At 42.2% G+C, this 20,814-nt stretch overlaps 1 protein-coding gene across 1 annotated transcript; it reads right to left on the bottom strand.

Annotated features, from left to right (window-relative positions):
- Positions 1 to 3,361: 3,361 nt before the first annotated feature.
- Positions 3,362 to 19,240, bottom strand: LOC130390946 (beta-1,3-galactosyltransferase 2-like). Its single transcript, XM_056601128.1, has 3 exons — positions 19,232 to 19,240; positions 4,259 to 4,501; positions 3,362 to 3,949 (listed from the first exon to the last, which is right to left on the bottom strand). Exons 1-3 carry the CDS (start codon positions 19,238 to 19,240, stop codon positions 3,362 to 3,364), a joined length of 840 nt encoding a protein of 279 aa, XP_056457103.1.
- Between the last annotated feature and the right edge of the window lie 1,574 nt (positions 19,241 to 20,814).

The following is a 20,814-nucleotide window of genomic DNA, read 5'->3' as shown; positions in this document are numbered from 1 at the left end:
ACCCTACTTTAACTCTGAACATCACCCTTTGATTGAAGTATATATTTTTTACATCTTCTCCTTTCATGCCCACTGGGGAGTTATACTTCCCCTGTTGAGAACAATACTGCAGAGGAAGTGATCATGATCATCTCTTGGAATGAATACCATATCCTTTTCTCCGGCTCAGAACTGCACTGCACTCAGCAGCTCAACCAGTAACCGCTTCCTGGAAATCCTTGTGATTCTACATTGCAAGAACCAGAACCAAGGGTCCAGCCTCTCTTAATTATTCTGTCAGACTCTGGCATGTTCTTCAGGGTTGTGGATGACTTCATCTCATCCACTCCATCAACCTCGGCTCTAGCTGTACTTAAAATTGAAATTGCAGCAAGTAGGTAACCACTATTTAAGCCTAAAGCCTGGAGAAAGTAGGGGTGACTTCAGAAGAACCTGCTAATGCTAGATCTCAGCCAGGCAGCAGTGCCCAGTCTCATTACAGGACCGAGTCTAACAGCAGTGGATGTCTCCAGGGATGTGCGGAGATATGTTCTGCATTTTTCCTGAACATTGATTACGTTACAAACCAGGGTAAGTCTCTAAGATCAGACATAGTATCACTTTTTTCCACATAAATTTTCCAGATCAAATCCAAATAAGCTTTATTTCTTTAATTGATAAAGACTGACAATTATCAACTGACGGACCTTGATGCAACCAATAACCACTGATCTGTCTGCTGTCTGTTTGAGCAGTTTATTAAACGAAAACCAGATCCAGAAAGATCAAAAACACATAATCAAACTAAAGAACTCAACTGAGCTGCTATTATATCTGTATACTGTTTTACTTGGCTTATTGGGTTTTGTAAGAGCATATAATGTTGTCTTTCAGAGCGTTTATCACATTAAAAAAAATACCTCAGTCAGAAGGGCTTTATAAAAAGTGACAAGCGACATATTGCTTAACACCATAATAGCTTACAAAGTGTGGAACGGTGAACGAACCGCCAAACAGGACACGACTTATATGGGCAAAAGCCAAAAAGGCAAATTTATTCCAAAATCCAACATAAAGTCTCTTCAGAACACAACAGAACGAAAAACCTGGTCGGAATCGACGGTGCAATCGACGGTGGATGACACGAGGACCAGTCTCTCCTCATTCAGGGAGGGCCCTGAATGAGTGGAGAAGCAGGCTATTACAGCCCTGCTTCTCCACCTGCTCCTCAGGTGCTCTGCATCTCCTTAATTGGTAGCAGCCCCAATGTCCTTACTGGACACTGGGGGAAATGGGTGGTAGACTACTTCAACAACCCGTCCCCTGGGCTTCCAGTGGCGCTGTCCCGGAGCCGGGTTGCCACAAATGACCGACAAAACTATAATAATAATAATAATATATAATACAACTGGACAAAAATCAAATAAAATATAAATATAATAATAATAGTAAAAAAATAATATGTAAGGGATGATGCATAAAAAGCCGTTCATTATCGGGAAAATAAGCCCCGACAGGGCGAACAGTACACCGACGCAGAGCGGAGGTGTCTCGCTTCACCCTGGAGGGGCTTATTTTCGTTGGCAGAAGAAGTCTGCCCACAGCGTTGTCGTCGCTTAGCAACCAAATACGCTGGGGTTGATAAGTTACCGGACTGCTTGCGGAATGATACGAAAGACGTGAATCAGAGGCAAAAAATCGACTTTCCTTGACAGTGGTCATCATATGCTTAGCAACGGTCATTATCGAAAAATAAATAGAATATACATGATAGAATAAACACACAACCATCACTAGCCACTTAATAGTGAAATGTGTCCGTAATAGACACTGGTAGTCAGTACAGCAGCATATCACCCAAACCACCACAACAAACACAATGAATCCTTAGGTAGGTTAGGAAGAATGGGGAAAGAGTTAATGGCCCAGCTGCGGACCTGTAAATAAATAATAAACAGTGGCCTGGGAAGAGAACTTTGCCCAAGAGGTGCTGAAAGGACACAACAATTATATTAATATACAAGTTCTTGAAAGTCTTGATACTGAGACGGGACCATCTTAACCACAGTCTGCTGGGGAAGGAGAAAAAACAGGATTTGCAACTGGCGCTCAAACTGAACCTAGATCCTAAGAGAGGTTTTAACAAACATATTATTCGTCCAGGGGGAAGTGGATGAATGACCAGTGAGTGTGCTCACATTTTGCAAATCTCTCACGTAGAGTTGCACACCACCTATGAAGACAGCAAGGTCGTTGTAGAGCTGAGTCCTACTCTTTACCATAGCAGTATACCTCCATGTGAGTCATGTGTACAGGCACGCTGTGTAGACTAACAGCAGATCCAACACTGGCCCTATGCTCCCCTTTATATTGATCCAGGTTTGGTGGAGTCTGCCCATATAACCAGCCAGGTTAGAGGACGATCAAAGACCTAACATTAAAGCCAGTATATAAACCTAAGATCAGGTAAGCCAACCCTCACATTGGCCTAGGTCTTTGCAAGTATTTTTTACAGGACCGAGGAACCTTCTTTTTCCAGACAAACTCTACGGTATCTAGGAAAGAAGGTCTGAGGGAGGAGTAGAGGTATGCCCTGGAACAAGAGGGAGAACCCTGGGAGAACATAATTTATTATATCAGAACCGACTCCAGCAGCTGAAGATAGATGAGCACAGATCAGCTGTCACAGTCTTCTGTTCCACTCAAGATAACAAGGGGGCAAAGTTAGCTTTGCAGAGGTATTCAAAGTTGTGTGTAACATGAACTCTGAAGATACGTGAAGCTATGGATTGCAGTCCTATAGCGTAGGTTGTGTAGAGGATACTTCCCAGAAGCTGTTTTAATAGGAAATATCTCACTTTGTTCAAGTTCAATTTGTACCCAGATATTTTACCAAATGTTTGAAGAGTGGCAAGAGCAGTAGGGACAGAGATAGTCGGTTGGAAACGTATAAAAGGAGGTGATCTGCTTAAAGGGAGACACTTGACTCCATACTAATCCTAAGTATGCCTGTAATATGGGGGTTAGCTCAAAGCGCTATCGAAAGGGGTTCAAAGGCGATTGCAAATAGAAACAGACACAAACGGCAGCTCTGCTCTTGTAGAGCGATAAAGGCTAAATTATTCAGATTGAATATTATCTGTGCTGACTGAGGCCTGCGGAGTAGAATAGAGCAGCTGAATCCAGGAAATACACATTTTCCCAAACCAAATCTCTCCAACGTATAAAAAAGGTAATTCCACTCCCCTATATCAAATTACTTCTCACCAAAGATAACAAAACCTCCTGGGTATTAGAGGTAGAAGCCGCTCATATTTTCCTTTGCTTCATCTTCAGTTTTATCATTTGAGTGAGCTCTCATTGCATAACTATATTGATGGTTTTAATTACCCATTTTATAGTTTCTCCATACATCCAAAAGCTGTTGAGGACTTTCCAGTTCTGCAGCAATGATACGATTCCAGGGAGCTTCTAGCAATAGAAACATCTTTGAAGTCAAAAATAAAGAGTGTGCAGGTGGATCTGTGAGATCAACTCCAAGATATCTCATACACATGCCGAGATAAACATCTTCCAGCCAAACGGCTTTCACCTGCCAGGAGGCCACAACCAGCTTCCCAGGGAGATCCATGGAGAACACGTAGCAGAGTCCCAGCGCATACGGTGGGTACATGGACTCGAAGTACTCATTGTCTGGCATAAACCACTTGGAGTTTGGGTCTCGATGAACGTGAGCCTTCCTCACCACGTTTCCCGTCATGTACCCGTGTCTGGGAGTCCTGTAGAGCTCCTTCATGAGGCTGCGAACATTGATGAAGGTGTCTGAGTCAGTCTTCATGGCGTAGGACGCGCCGGGGCACCGCGAGTCGAGCCACTGCAGCATGAGCATGGTTTTAATGGTGAGGTTGTGGTAGGTGTCCACGAAGTCCCCCTGGAGCAGATCCCGGTGTTCCACGCTCTCACGCAGCAGCTAGGACACACATCTCACAAAAGGTTAATCATCAGGATCCATCGTTTCTATATTGTACTGTACAATATAGAAATAATGGATCCTGAACGATTAAACATGAGTGAGATGTACAATTTGTACATAATTTGTACAAAATAATTGCAGGGAACACTAGATAGGACGGAAAATGATTTGCGTTACCTAGATACAAGATAAGGGTCTAGTAATAAGGCCGACCTTTCATGAGCACCTAGATACAGGATAAGTTAAACAAACAAGGGTCTAGTAATAAAGCCGACCTTTCATGAGCAATGTGCCTGATAAACACACCTGATCCTGGAGGTTATTGTCCTGGTCTTCAGATTGACCCAGCAGAAAGAAGTGGCTCACTCTTTTGCCCAGTACTGTTGTTTCTCCAGCCCAGGTGTCACGGATTGCATTGCGTGCGACCCGGTTGTGCGGAGCCACTGTGATCATGATCACCAGGAAGGGCTTTTTCTGTAGACAATACTCTGGTTCATCCAGTATGAAACAGTGCTGCTGTGGGGAAGACACAGAGTAGAGATTAGGATCCTGAGAGAAATTTATAATCAAATATTAATCACACCAATTTTTTTTTTTTTTTTACTCCAAAAAGTCGGAATGACGGGAAAGCATATATATATTTTTTAATATTGTCAAACGATTTGGCATCTTCACCAAAAACTATGCATGACTTTGAAACACAAGGATTATGATTTAGTATAGTGAAAAGTGCCGACTGGGGAGAGATGATCAACATGCTTACACTGTGAGCTGTCGTTGTGTTGTTAGCGTGCTGAGTGGAAAAGTGCCTTAACGGAGACCATGAGGATTCATGGTTTAAAGCATACAAATAAAATGTAAAAGACAGCATTAAGAGGACTGCAAAGGGGGCCAGCAAAGGGAGCCAGCCTCTTGTCGATGGAGCAACTCCACTGCAGAAACAGAAGAGAATAAATGATGACGTTTGCATGATGACATGTTTAGTAGAGCACCTGTTTGACAAACCCACAATGAGAACGACAAAGCGGTCATGGGTTGGTTTGAGTTCAAAAGTTCATCCGTGGTCGTATATTTTAGTTGGAGACACAAAAACAAATACTTTATACATCAGCTCACTTAACAAGATGCTGCATAGCTTCTGAATTTTATTATTTTAGACAATGATAAATTAAAGGTTGGGTACGGAATTTGCTTTTTTGGCCATTTTTGCAAAATTACTTGAAATCCTTATCATAACCCGCTTACAGCCACTGAGTTAGAAGTACTGACATGAAAATTAAACAAGTCAATCATCTGTGGAACGGGCAGGGCTCGAAAAACTCCAGCCAATCATTTGGATTGCCACCTCGTTGCATTGGACAGTAAGTACGTCAATCAACGGTCGTACTGCACTCTCCCTCCCCCGCGCGCGACCCCTTCGTGCAGCACTCGTGACCCAGAGCTCGTGACCCAGAGCAAGCTCCTGTTTGTTGTTATCCTGCGGTAGCTACTGGAACTAGTTAATCCACATTTGGACCTAGCAGTAGAAGACAATTTCCATGGCAGACAAGACGCCACCATCCCCATCCCCACCACCACCACCAGCAAAGAGAAGGAAAACTCTTTTTCAGAGAGTAATTGATAATAAAAACGCTGAAAAAGAAAAACTGAAATCAAGAATAATCCTAGGCGCTGCTTTCGAACGTTGGCGGCCACTGAAGGACGAGAAGGGTCTAAAAACCGATGCTTGTGTGGCGGTTGACCTAGTCTCAAAGTTTATAACGTTTATACTCGGTAATACCGGTGTTGAGACGAGTGTATTACTCGTTGTGAAAATGTCCACACCGAAGCAACCCTAGTGAAAACCAGGGCTTCCAATACAATTATATGAAACAAACATACATTTTCTAAAAATATTAATGATTTATGTGACCGTTTAATGTTTATAACATCTGGTGCAACCATAGCCGCGAGAACGTATTCTCGGCAGGGGGTGCTGGAAAAAAATACCTCAGCCTGCACTAGACTCGCAACTCGTTACATTGATAAAAAAAAGATATATAGCAGCGCAGCTCAATTACACCAGTGCATGCGCGCACAGTTGAAAATCGATCGTTGTATGAGCATTAAATAAATGCTGCGTCTCAACATGCCTTGGACAGCAGCGAGGATGACTCGCTTTGCCACGGGCCGAAACAGTTCGGAGCGACCACAGCCAGAGCGAACACAGCGGGGCAGAGGAGTGTCAGGAATAGTCTTCGGTGTACACATCAGTACGGCCTATTTTCACTACTGTTTAGTGGCAATGCAGTGTTTTATTCTATGCCCTTTTATTTTCGTATATTATTTCAATGAATACAATTTATTTATTCATAAAAACAAGATCTGGTCTTCAAATCTTTTTTCCAAATATAGGTCGTCTTACAATGGGGTTTGTGTTTATATTCGGACCAATACGGTACAGCGGGTGCTCACATGACGTTAAGCATTTCCTGGTGCATAATGTGACGCTTCAGAACCTAAAATCCCGTTTCTCCCCGTTGACACGACAACACATCTGGCGTTTTCAGAAATCTCCACTTTGGCCGGAGTTTTTAGAAATGATCGTTTTCTGTGATAAGACAGGGCCTCGGACAGGGGGTGTTGCAGCACCCCCAAAACCCTTACTTCCCGTGGTACTTGGTGCAACTTACAGCTGAATGTAGTGCCATGTTGTTAAACGAAAACCTACGCTAGCCTGGCTCGCTCTCGCGCATCTCTGTTCGCGCTCGTGCATGATTGCGCGTCCAGGTACTTGGAATGGGTGGAGTCAGAGTCAGCGTTGAAGGAGAGGGGGTAGGACCATTTGAGTTGTGTATTTTCAAAATCTGCTGGCGTTTCGCAAATCGCATACCCAACCTTTAAGACTATATTTCAGAGAGGGTGAAATAGAGATGGAGATGTATATTAGGGTGACCAGACGTCCTCTTTTTCCCGGACATGTCCTCTTTTCGAGACCTAAAAAATGCGTCCGGCAGGGATTCCAAAAACGTCCGGTATTTTGCCTCGTCGCAAAAAAAGAAAAATATATATATTATTGTTAATATTATCTGACTGTAGAGAGAGTCTGTCATTGGGCGACCGATCTAATGTGCTCGTTGAGAAGGTGCCGTGTATAGACGTAATGAAACCCCCAATGAAGTACGTAGGTTCACGATACAAACCCCAATCTTGCCCGGGGCGCAATTGGACTTAGGATCGCCACTGTCTGCAGCCATGCCTAAACGTAAATGTAAGTTCACGGACGAACTAAAGAAAAAATACCCATGTTTTCGCCCCCCCCCCCCCCCCGCGACGAAGTGTCCTCTTTTTCACAAACTCAAATCTGGTCACCCTAGTATATAGAGAGACAGAAGAGAGAAATAAGGTGAGGTGAGACAGGTTTGATGGGGACTACATGTATCCCAGTAAGGTGAGATTTTTAACAAATGTTAAAATTAATCAAAAATCAAAATAGCTCAGTCAACTTATTTGAAGACTGCTGCTAGTTGAATTTAAACCCCTTCAGAAATAATCGATATTGAATTAACTTATTTGTGTAGCTTTGATTTACAAGTATATGCAAAATAAATAAAAATAAACCGGTTGCGACAAACAGACATACAATGAAACAGACAAATGTACAGAATGGGGATAAGCAGCATCCATTGTCTGAACAGCTGCAACAAACTTGTTTAAAAGCGTGTGAAACCCATGGACCTAGGTGAAACCCGGACTGGCTCCGCCTCCTGCCTTTTGAGCTTGCTGCTTTGGTTTGCGCAAACGTTTGATTTCAAAGGAGCAGGGGGAAATCATTTAGGTTCTACAAACCATCCATGTCGATGGGCCCCAAATGTGACATTTCTCTCGGAATATAAAAACCTTTTCAGAGGAACCATACATGACTCTTGATACATTACATTAATAGTGATTTCATAAAAAAATTATATTAAATTTGACACAATGTTCTCAAATGCATCTTTGTATTTCTGAAATATAGGACATCAACAATGATCTCCACATTTTACTTTACTTTAGTAATTTTTTGAAGTAACTATTGTTACAGTTATGTCAGCGACGTATAGTATACAATATTATTTGGTAGTACAGTACACATTTAATAGCAATCTTGTGTTTGACTGAAACGGAAATGCAATATCTTGAGCGAAGCCCGCACAGGGTTATTGATACTTTAAATTGAATAGTATCATGAATAAATGCTTTATGTGACCACAAATGTTGATCATTTTAGTTTCTGAAGTTTGACTGAATGTTTCTGTCAAAGAAATAAGACAGATACACTAAGAATATATGCAGGCCAAATGAAGCCAAAAATCGTCATAATCAATGTTTATTTTCAACCTAATTCTAAAAGCTTTCTTTTTTTTAAGTGAGGAATCAAATTTAAGTATAGACTTACCAACGTCCAACATAAGCTCTTTTGATCATCTCTGGGTGAATGAGGAGTCAGGGCTCGGCTATCTCACGGGGTCAGACACACAGAATACAGATGCTGACAGCCTTCTGATACTGTCTGCAGTGTGGTTTTTGTGGTCGACTACGTGTTCAAGCCTTTAGTTGAGTATAAATAACATCATCAGAGGAAATGTTCCGCTTTCTTCATTGTGCAAAAAATAGCGGCAAAATAAATATCTAACCATATCAATCCAACACATAGGTTAAAGTCTTCAAGAGATTAAGGTTTAAGGCTCTCTTTATTAATCCCCTAGGGGCAATTTGATGCACAGTCAGCAGTAAAAAGAAACAGCAAACACATAACAGATAAGACATCAAATAACAAAAAAACATCACCTTTACATGTGGTCATCGACCAGACTCATGTCAATTTTGATAAAAGCATCTGCTAAGAACTATAACCATATTTCAGTTAAATTATACTGAGGGCTGGATAGCGAATGAAAAGGTTGATAGTTGAGTGTGGATGAGTTGAGATATGATTTGACAGAAAAGAGCTGTAAAAACGTATGTTGTTTGAAGGAGACATATTATGGTGTTTTCCCAACATGTTAAAGTATTTGAGTTCCAGAAAACATGTTTTTGAAGCTGTTTGCTGGAAATAGCTTTTAGGAAAAATAATCTCGCCTACCGCTATTCCCCTCTGTTGCAGTCCCTTCAGAATGCGCTGTTTCTGGTGTCTGTAGCTTTAATGCAAATGAACTGCTGCCCATTGAACTATGAGTTGTCAGAGTTAAACACAGCATGGAGAAGTGATTGTTACCGTTTGCTGACTCCTGGAGCTCTATATATCGATATAATAAAATAAAATATAATAATAATAATAATAATAATAATAATAATATAGAATACTGTATATAGGTATTTATATAATATTATATAATGATGATATTATGAATCATAAAGACTGCGTCTGACGTCTCTTGTACTTCCACAACAAGTTAAGACTCGTAGTGGGGCTTATCTCGGCCATGGTTGAGAAGAATTGGGGGACAGGAACTTTGGCCTTGAATCTCTGAAGTCCATATTGAACCGTGACATGGAGGAGAAGGGGATTGTACTCCTGAGCTGACGGACTGAGCTCGGCGGCAGTCTGGCAGCTCAGCTCCGGGAGTAGAATCCCTTTCTCCTCCGGACTGCCGCCGATTCTTCGGCGGCATTCCGGCATCTCCGCCAGACTCCCTGCCAGGCAGTCACATGGCAAACTGACAAATTAGACAACTATTTTTGTCTGGAATATCCCTGCTTCTGAAAAGCGCGAACATCTCCGCCAAGCGCTCGTCCGCTAGTCCACAAAATCGTCTCTGTGATCTGATTGGAGGGGGGTGGGGAAGTGGGTGGTAGTATTCAAATGCGCCCCCTTCCTATGTAGGAGGGGGCGCCGAAACTGACTCGCTCGTTTGGTAACTGTAGGCGGGGAACTTTCAGAAATTATTAACTTACTCAAAGCAACATGTACAGACTTTTTTTAAAGTTTGTATGCGTGAGACCCAAAACAACACCCCAAATCCTAGGAAATGTGTTGTTTTCCTAATATGTCCCCTTTAAGAATGCAGTGTTTATTGTACAATTGTTCAAGGCCTCTCAAATAATGTTTGACTCCTTAATTTCGGTAGTCTAATTAATTCTAGGTAAAAGGTGACAATAACTGATATTTACCACTACAGTCTTACCAAAACCAATAAACAGGCATTCAATTAAATTCAATTGTATTTGTATAGCCCTTCATCACCATTACAGTCTCTATTTATGCCACAATATTCATGGCATCAACCTTGAAGCGTTGGAGAACGTGCATAAAAAATACTTTTTTTGCATGTTCAGCTATTTGGGCGGGTAGTTATGGTTGATAGGTGTGCACGCAAAGAGGAAGACACACAGCCCTACGTGACGGAGACACCACTGGTCTGGTCTGGATCAGGCCTGAAACACAAAAGAAAATAAAGGATTAAAAACTTCCACCAAAAACAAGGAATGTCTTCATTACAATTTAAATACTTAAAAGTAATGCTGCATCATTAAGCTGCATTGTTAGTTTAGCTGGTCTTGCTGTTAAAGGTCAAAATAATTTGAACTTCATATCTGACAAGTCTGCGGCACGACCAAGGAAGAGGTGATTCAAAAGGTCTTTTAAATGAAGATTACTCTGCTGTGTATGAGAAATATATTATTTGAGACAATCAGGCGTGTGTGCCATCTATATGGGCAGTTGGGACAGTGGACTACTAAGTTCATGCACCCCCCAAAAAGGTTCCTGCTTATAAATCATTATTATTATTATTATTATTATTATTATTAGATCTGTAGTGTATTCTCTATTGTTTCAATTTGTCTTCAACTGTTTTGCTCGTTGAACGTGGCTTCGATCAGGCTTTGTTTCCTTAGTGTCAAGAAGTTAACATGCCAAGCAGTGCTGGGGCAGTACAGCTCAACGAACGTAGCCTAGTGCTAGTTTTATCACAGTGACCTATCGGCATCGATAGGAGATGCAATCATTTTGCAATCACCACTAAAATAATAGTTTCTGGTTGGGAAGTAGTGTGCCCCATGGTCAAATTCTGCTGCTGCTGAGGCTCTGTCTACTCTTTCAATTGTTGGTTGCTTTCAGTTCTAGATTCACTGACGAGTGGTCAGACAATACTCTGTATGCTCTGTAAATTTTAACTACTACTTGGCAGCTCAAATAAGGTTAATCTCCTCCTTTTTTGTGGGAAGTGACAGCCCTTCTTGGACACAAATCGGACTGCACCCCTCTGAAAGAAAAGGTCCTCAGTGTATCCATTTATAAGCATAATTCTAGAACTACACAACAGGACAGATAACCCTATATTGAGGCACCTAATAAAAAAATTGGGATGAGGTATATGGTATTTTTTTTGTGGGAGAGGGTTATAGGGTGAGGGGGGTTTATCCTCCACAATTTTTTATGTCTCTATACTGTTGGTATATTGATATATTTGTATACATTGCATATATATAAAACTGAAAAAAAACAAAAACCATCTAACTTACTTTGTCATGTTAAAACATGGTACTGTCAATGTAGTCAACGTTACAACCATTCAACTATAGGGTAGAAGCTAATCTGGGTGCCCAGAGAAGTAAGGTAGAAGCTAGCTGGTAACTAATGGTGTAATCCATATGGTACGCCGGTACGTGCTAGTCGTAAATTGTAAATCTCCCAGTTTACTTGTTGCATTTCACGGAGGAACGCCACCTTTTGGTCAATCCCACTCCCTTTTCTGAAAGTAGAGCGAGATCAGGGAGGCCGACCGTACGACTCAACAACAAAAATGGCTGCGCCCGTGAAGAGATTTATTTTCTTTGTAATTGTACCACGTTGGTCATTTAATATCGATTTTAAATGCTCTTACACACTTGACTACATTGCTACTTTATTCCGATCACCAATTTATGCATTGCACGGTCTTGCTGTGCGTACAATGCAAAGTTGTGTTGTTTGTTTTCGAGCTGGTTTGCTAAAGAGGTTAATATTGATAACAACAATGACTAGCCAATGAGAAACGCTATAAGTGCTGCAAGAGAGGAAATTACATCATGTTTTCGCTAGAGCAGGTTGTACGTACCGGCGCACCATACAAATGGATTACTCCATGAGACGATAGCTAGCTGCTAACACTATCTCCCCAGCTAGTTTGCAAACACTGTGTTTCCAAAACAGCCATAATGCATGATGACAAAATGACTCAAGTAGCCAAAACGTGAATACATACCTTGGTTATAATTTGAGAAGCGCGTCTCGAAGGTCTTACGAGCGATTCAAATGTAATAAGGTAGTCGGGCAGAGTGTTGGGTTCGCACATCGCACTTCCAGCTGCTGTGGAATGGAAGATTGCTTCTAGAATGCAGGGTCGTTTGATAGCTTCTAGCTTGAAAGATTAATTAACCACCGCAAGTGCAAGCATCACAGTGGTCAAAAAGTATAAAGTTTACAAATATAAAAAGTAATTGCCAAGATTTATGGACCTAGACCTCTGTGATAGATGTTGAATGGTATCGATTGGTTTGGTTGTTTTGGGTTTCAAGATTGTTCATTTCTATGCACAATAATGATCACTAATAGCCAGGTGAGCTACAATTTCATCAGATTGGACGCCAGGATAACAGGAACCCAGGCAGTATAAAGAAAGAGGGTTAGGGTTTTATTTTAACCATTTGGAGGCTGCTTCAAGCAGCCATCCTCCACCCAGACTCCACAAATACCAAAACATTAAACACAATCTAAATAATATAATATGGGTGAATGAGGCTTACCATCAAGTATACTAGACAGAAAAGAAGGAACTTCATTTAAAATGCAAACATCCACAAGGGAGACATGAGAGACACTATTAAATGGATTGAAATAAATGATAATGACATGTGAGTGAAGGCCCACAATCTTACAGATTTTAAATTATTGAAAGTTATAATTAAGGTTATATACATAACATAATAGAAATTAATATATCTCATCTCATCTCATCTCATCTCATCTCATCTCATCTTCATCCGCTTATCCGGGGTCGGGTCGCGGGGGGAGCAGCTCAAGCAGGGGGCCCCAGACTTCCCTTTCCCGGGCCACATTGACCAGCTCTGACGGGGGGATCCCGAGGCGTTCCCAGGCCAGTGTGTTGAGATATAATCTCTCCACCTAGTTCTGGGTCTTCCCCGAGGTCTCCTCCCCACTGGACGTGACTGAAACACCTCCCAAGGGACCTCCCAAATTTATATATGTATTTATTATATTTGCAAGAGTTATGCCCATACGCTTAAGGCATTTCATTCCCCCCTTTAAGTAAAGGAAGTAGGCTATACCAATCATTCCCTATCAATCTGCCACAACTGTATTTATACTGTGTTCAAGACAACCAAAGACAAGTTTAAACTCAGAGAGCCCGGATTCCGACATCATTTCGTTCGGCTGTAAATTTACTGTTGGCACAACATGGCCCAACATGGCCCAGAGGGAACTTGGTCTATCGTTGCTGAATGCTTCACACAAAACATTTAAATTATATTCATGCTTCTCTTTGAACATGAAGGAGCTGAGACCAAAACTGGCTAATTTAATTGGAAAGTAGCAGTTCAATTCCAGGGGTTCAACCGTTGAATCCCTCTGCAACAAATCAGAGGTCATTTTCTAAGCGTTTCACATTGTCTTGACGGCAAAATATGGATAAACAGTTACCTACATGACTGAATTTTATGCTATATAAAATTATTTTTCCAGTCAAAATATATTTTCTGCGGCAGATCACCCCAACATAATTTAGTTTCCTTTGAGTTACACGTCCCACTTCAACACTGACCCCTCCCCCTACCACAGGACCATAACCGTGTCCCTCTACTTTACTTTTGTTTATTTGTAGCCTATTCATTCACTTTCCTTTCAGAGTTGCCTTGAAGGAAGCAACACATTTTTTTAACGCTAAAACCTACTACCGTGAACCGGGCATTTGGCATCATTGGGGAGACTGGAGGACATCCAGGGAAGACAGCAAGGAGTGGGCAGCTAGTCACCAATCCACTCTTCTCTCAACTTAGAGACAACCTCAGAAAGCAAACCAGATAAAACAACCTGCAGGCCCTCCGAGTTTAGAGAAGGAAGAGAGGCCTACACAGACCAACCCCACGGTAACGACCGAAATATGCACAGACAACAAGAAAACATGTTTGGTAAGTGTGAAAGTAGGTGACAGGGGTGTAAATGACTGGAAAGGAAGACCCAACGGTGAAGGGCCACCCAATGATAATCACCCAGGAGTCACTGCACAAAGCTCCCAAAGAACCCAGTAAAGCCAGACAGCGGAGAGGAAGGAACCATGAAAGAGGAACAAAGTCATGTATCAAGTGGACGAAGAGAAACGAGGCAAAGGCTTGGTGGATCTTGGAGAACAACCTGAGCACAGTGCTGGAACACTCCCTGCGTGGCAAAAGAGAGACAGAGGCTCAGTTTGTTGCTGGGACATCCTGTACCAGGAATGCCAAATTTTGTGGAATCCCCATGGAGCATGCGGCCACCCCAGGAGGAATGGGAAGTTGGGCGTTAGGCAAGCAACGTGCTGGGTGAGATCGAGCAACGTGTGCATTGGTCCCTCAGGAAAAGGGCTTAGATAGTAAAACATTGCCGCCTTCTCTTTATTTTCTTTAATTACTGACTTAGTAACCCATCATAGCCTCGGGAGACTGTCCGACAAGCTCATGAGCAGAGCTGTGCAGAAGCAACTCTCAGACGGCCTGACGAGAAACAATCAAAGCCAGCTCCCCGTTATATGCAAGGAGTTGTGCTATCAGGTCATTCTTTACCATTTGGATAATGTCACCACTGAAGATGGGCACAATCCACTTCACAAAAGCCAGCAAGATTGATGAGAAGGCAAGCTCATACAGAAATGGTTGGGACACACTGAGGTTAGTTAACTGTGGACATTGCTTACGTCCAAATTTAAATCAGCCATGATTTTGGTTCAACTCTTCCAGTCTTTAAACTGGGCATTTGGCGGTCCGCTGACCTCCATTCTGTTCCAAATGAGTGTTGAGCAGCACCCATAGCTTTCTCGTTGTTTTGTCCAACATAAGTCAGCCAAGTTAGTCTCCAAAAGACTGAAGAGGCCAAGATGCGGGGAATTAGGGAATGGCAGAACTTGTAACACAATGTTCATTTGGAAACCTAACATACAACCAATAAGCTGTAAGCTCAGAATTCTGAAATAAAAGTCTGTGGGCATGTTGAAACAAAATCAAAACTTGGGGATTTGTTCTTTTGTGGGCACATCTAGAAACTGGTCATGTTCTTTATCCATATTTTTATAATTATTCACGATTTTCTTTTTGGCAGACTGAAGTATTTTGGTGGCTGCCAAATAGTTGTAGGATTAATTTGGGTCAAATAGAGGTATCCTGTAACACAAAAAAAGTCATACTGATCAGGCCTAAAATCGTCAAGTCAAAAGAAGGAACAGTTAACTTAATTCTTCCACGTTAGAGAGCTGTGTTGATTCTGCTTTGGTCAGCAGGCTGAAGACAAACAAGACAACCCTGTGGTCTCCTACATGAAAGTCTATGATCAAACAGTAATACTGTGATGTCCAAGTAATACCATTCTGTATTGAACCTGATGAACCTTGAACCTTCAATGTCACGATCACTTTGCAACTGTTTTGTTTGTCTGTAATGACTTTGGTATCTTTCATTCACTTTTCCCTTGGTGGAATAAAGTAAATTGCCAATATCTGAGCATTGGCAAAATTGTGTTTGTCCGTACCAAGGCCACGGATGCACCCTTTGTGGCTATATTTTGGTCTCTGTCACTCAGTTTGTTTGTTTTTACATCCCATCCAATCTCTGCTCTTATTATACAGATAGCAGAACAACAAGCGTCGTGAGATACCGGTCCCTCAAAAAGTGGCTCTGAATCTGTTTTCCCAGGAAGGAACCATTTGTCCTGCTCCCAGACCGACCCATGCTGTGTTGAGTGACACTATACATAAAGGTTTCTTATAGCACTGCGCAGAAATGGGCCGTGCACCAACACAGTGTAGTGTCTCAAAACAGACAGGACTTAGCTTGATTCGGGGGAAAGATAAGGATCTATCTTTCATTATCTATTGGAAAAGATAATGGCCGCTTCTAAGTGGCAATCTATGAAGCTGATGGCTCAACACATGGTAGCAATGTCAGCACCTTTATTTATAAAAAGGCTAGAATAATTTAAATGCACATTCGTCAAGCAAACCCATTAAAGGCATTGTAGGTGAGATTTAAGAGGTATAATGTGAGTGTAATTGGTTAGAAATGGCATAGCCATCAAACAGCTATTAGTGAGTGCAATGCTCTGTGGGTCTGTTCTGGTTGGGCGCCTGCTACAAAGTTGTTGATGTTGTTCTCATGTGAGCTTCACCACACGGTGCGTGAAGGAAACACTTCTCACTGCTGGAGAGATGGAGGGCGGGAGGGAACAGAGAATGAGGGGCATTTTCCGTGCAGAACATGTTCAAAATCATGCTCTCTTCAACTATTTTATGCTTTCACTCTTTAAAATGCTAACATTTTACCAGCAGCAATGTTAAGCGAGCTCATCAAATGCCTTTTTTTTTTTCTTATAGTGATGTCTAACCACCACTGAATCCACATTTTTTAATTATCCCCACATTTTTTAATTATTACCCACAGCTAACCGTGTTTCTGATTCAATAAGGATATTAAAAGGAGGCCTTAATACCTTTAATCGAAAGGGTAGAAAACATCCTCTTGTTTATCTTATGGTATACAACATGCAAACATACATTTAAACCTTGAAACCACTTTGGTAAATGTTGATAATCATCGTATTTTGACTTTGAAAATGGCAAATAATAATTAAATCAACATAGTAACAGTGAAGGCACATCGGAGCTTGTTTTACAGCTAAATCCGAAACAAGCCCTTAGTCCTTATAATCAACAATTATATCGCTTTTTGAGTACATGGTGCATTTGTATCCATTACCAGTCGATCCTGCATTTAGAAAGTTAATCACTAGGAATACCTCAAACCAATATGCCATGTTTCTGTCATGTTGCCATAAAACAAACAATATCAGTATTCCTTCCCATGGGCTTTAATCTGTCTGCATTAGTTCAACAGGCAGACCCAAACTCGACAAGTCTCACACCCCTGCAAGTGTTCTCCCCCAACCCCCCCCTCCCCCAAGGGCAGAGTTGACGTGAGCCCGGGTGACACAGGCTTGACATGAGAGGCTACATCTTGTTTATGCACTGAATAAAGATCCCTTTTCCTCCCACACCGGGGCAAGAACTGCCATCCTTGATTGACAACCCTTTGGTCAGAGGACCATAGATGTTCTTCAAGCCTGAGAAAAGGGAGGCAGAGAGAGAGGAGTGGGAGATGGAGGTTGGAGGGGGAAGGCGTCGAAGAGGGAGAAGCAATAGATATTCCTTGCACAGGATAATAAGCACACGATAAGTAGAAAACAACCAATATGGATTTTATTTGCTCTTAATTAAATGATTTCAACCAAAAGTATCCAAAAGTTGTCAACATAATGAGCAAAAACAGAACACACTCACTTTATATTGCCACCGAATATAACAACTTAAACAAATGTATTATTGTATCAAACAACGTCAACTATTCATTCATTGGTTTGAAAAAAAAAATAACAGACAATATCCTGGTGTAAAACCATGAAAGCAATTATTCCACTTAAATATCACGCTAACAATGTCTGTAACAATGTTTTGTTCCTTAAAGCTCACAAAGAAGAATGGGTCTTACTTTTTTTATGCAACGTAAAACTTGACCTGACTGATTAGAGATGAGTGTTTATCAGGGGTGGAGTCCTGGTCCACGTTCATATGCTGGGCTAAAGTCAGCACAAGCCATCGATCCACCTGGCCAGGGACAATAGGAGAAACTAAAAAGGAAGCAGAATGCTGTGGACGATTGATCTCTCTCGCTCTCGTTTTGTCATTCATGAGCACACGCAAACGCTGATGTCGTTACATAATTGTCAAGGAGTTAATCATTCTTACGTATTCGTAGTAGGCAGACTCTATGGAAACTGTACAGATATAACTCTAACACTGCAACGAAAAAAAAGTTGAGTTCAATATTACCTCAGACATCTAAAAAGTGAGGTTCTTCAGATTCAATCAATAAATCAAAAACAACAAAATAACAAAACTCTGTTCGGAGAGAAGTCTCCCGTTCCCTTTTTTGAGTAGTACTGTTTGTTTATGGCCAAAGAGAGAACAAATATATATAGATGTATCTATATACATCTATATATATAGAGATATATATATATATAGATACATATATTGTAAATATGTCTTTAAACCGCTCAGCTTCGTATTAAGTCTGCAACCAATGGTTGTTTCATTTTATTGGTTAATCCGTGTTTTTTTTTTCTCCTTTTCATCTAAATTAGTGTTCATGCAAATAGAAAAACATTGTGAATGTCTCTTTGTCCGGCTGTAAGGTGGACAGTTCACGCCCTGGGCTTGTTTTGCTGACTTTTGACTGATTTATTTGGCAGGGACTTGAACCCATGTCTGATTTCATTGCATTCTATGTCCAGTTCCAGGCTTGGTTGAAAATGCCTTGTCCATCCGTGTGAAATGGCCCTCTGTGAACTATTTTCACTTTGTCCAGAAGTCATGGTCATGAAGTAATAGGAACCACACCCTCAGGAACTGCTGCAAGAGTCCATGTGTGCATTGCTTTGCATTGGATCCAAATCCTTTCAGTCCACAATATGGGCCATACTACCACCTTGCTAGTTGCTGGGCTGTACATCGAGAGGTAGCGACTAGCTGTGGCTGAGCTGAACATACGTTATCCAGAGAATACACGGACCATGGCGCTGAGCGAACCCCCGCCAATTCAGTCACGATACAGACACAATATCCCTCGGAAATCCTTTAGTTTGATGGGTGACTGGCATTCCATGATGACGCTATATTATTATTATTATTATTATTATTATTATGATTACCATTTATTTAAAGCAGGCTTCCACGTCGACTTGAACTGGAGTTCTACTTCCTCCGACGGGACTCACTGGTATTAGCAATGCATCAAAATTCCCAGTGAAGGCAGAACAGCTGGTATTCCGTGATTCAGCAATCCGTGACCATCGGCATTCCCTCTGGTTGCTGAAGTATCCCGGTGAACGGGAGCACAATGTTATCGTGGATTTCATTCTGTGCTCCTCTCATTCTCTCGAGGTCTGTTCCCTTGGGAGCGGCTGACCGAACCCTTGAGCCTGTGGCAGGGCTACCCGGCTGTGGACCGACCCACCTCAACCATCGCCTGAGCTGAGTGAAGCTCCAACAGAGTTCAAACCGGTATGGAGTCAACAGCGGTCGACGCAACTATCCCCTTTTTAAACCCCTTGTGGGAAGCAGGTCTCAGACCAAGTCGCCCTGTCCATCCAGGAGCTGTTGGCGTTGGATCCGACCAATCGGTGAGAACCGCTATGAGGCTGGAAGATAATGCTCACACAAAATGGTTCCCCGGTGAAATGGGCTGTTACCCACACCTAGCATCCGCAAGCAGCTGGAATCAGTCAGTAAACAGGCCGGCAACAGTCTGCAGCCTGTGTACCTTAGTAGAGCTGTTAAAAAAACAAACATTGACAGACTCAGGTTGTTTTCTTAAGCAGCCGACGAGTGGCTGTCTGGACCCGCAGCAGCCTGTCCGCAGGCAGCAGTCAGTCAAAACCAGAGCAGCTGAAGCCCATTCAAAATTGTCCCCTTTTTTCCTGTTTCCAAACGGGCGATACTGATAAGATACAAACAAGCGGATGGTGCAGTCCGGGATGCGGCACCAACACAAAGCAGCCTGTAGAACCGGGCTGACTGTACACCAGCGCCAGGCAGCCAGGCGACCAGGCTGCCACGGGGCCAGGCAGCCGGCCACTCCTCCTCCATCTACCAGATGTCGGAGCTCAGCTCTCGGCTGGTGAGCGGCACGAAGGTGCTGTTCATGTGGAGGTCTGGCTTCTTCCCCAGGGTACTGCTCTGGCCCTAGAGAGAGACAGGTACGCACACACAGATGCATGGACGTACACACACACACACACACACACACAAACACAAACATACATACACATCCATACACACAGTCGTTCACACACAGACACAGTAGTAGTTGAATGCGACAGGATTGAACAAAGAAATCCTTGGCATAATATATATCACAGATGTATGTAAGGATTAATGCAGATAAAGAGCAGAAGTGAGTTTAGGCTTTCATCCTTCTTTAAAAAACGAATCCCTTAATAGAAAAGAAAAACTATTAGCATTGGTATAATGTTGCTGCGCCACTCTTTCCTCTAGGGATACACTTTTAAAAAGCCACTAATCTCCCACACAGCACCGTAATTAATACTATCTCCATAACGTGTCTTCATGGACCCCTGGGAAATACACAGGGAGAGATCCATTAGAGATAATCTCCTGTTTCCCTTACCTCCTGGCATCACTCTCGCACTCTCCAGAGAAAATAAGAGCTTCATTTAGATTTTGCATTGTTTCTTTCTTCTTGTTTCTTTCCTCCTATTGGAAAGAATTAGTATTCTGTCACTCGAGCCTTCCTCATCTCAAGTGAGGTGGAGAGATCGATGGCTATGATTAGTCTCAGACTTATTACTCAGTTTTACAGAAGGCATTACGCCAGAGCCACCGCACTCGGCAGATAGTAATGAATCGATAGAATGGGGGCATTTGGGTGAAACGCAATTTCAGACACATTTCAGAGGTTTGGGGACCGTGGAAAATGTCCCAGGGTAAAAATGACATCTCCAATGAGCTGCGGCTCTATGGCGCTCGAGTCAGAGGGGGCTGCTTCGACCCGCTTGTGTCGTACTAGTTTATTTTAGA

Source organism: Gadus chalcogrammus, chromosome 10, assembly GCF_026213295.1.
Source record: "Gadus chalcogrammus isolate NIFS_2021 chromosome 10, NIFS_Gcha_1.0, whole genome shotgun sequence".
Classification (NCBI taxonomy): domain Eukaryota; kingdom Metazoa; phylum Chordata; class Actinopteri; order Gadiformes; family Gadidae; genus Gadus; species Gadus chalcogrammus.
The sequence above is the reverse complement of the archived record's forward strand: the minus strand, read 5'-3'. Positions and strand labels throughout refer to the sequence as shown.

Bases quoted from the DNA above. Each gene is read 5' to 3' on its own strand.
- LOC130390946 (XM_056601128.1), bottom strand. The intron at 3,950-4,258 runs GTGTGTTTATCA...TGTGTGTCCTAG, and splicing joins ACAATAACCTCCAGGATCAG to CTGCTGCGTGAGAGCGTGGA.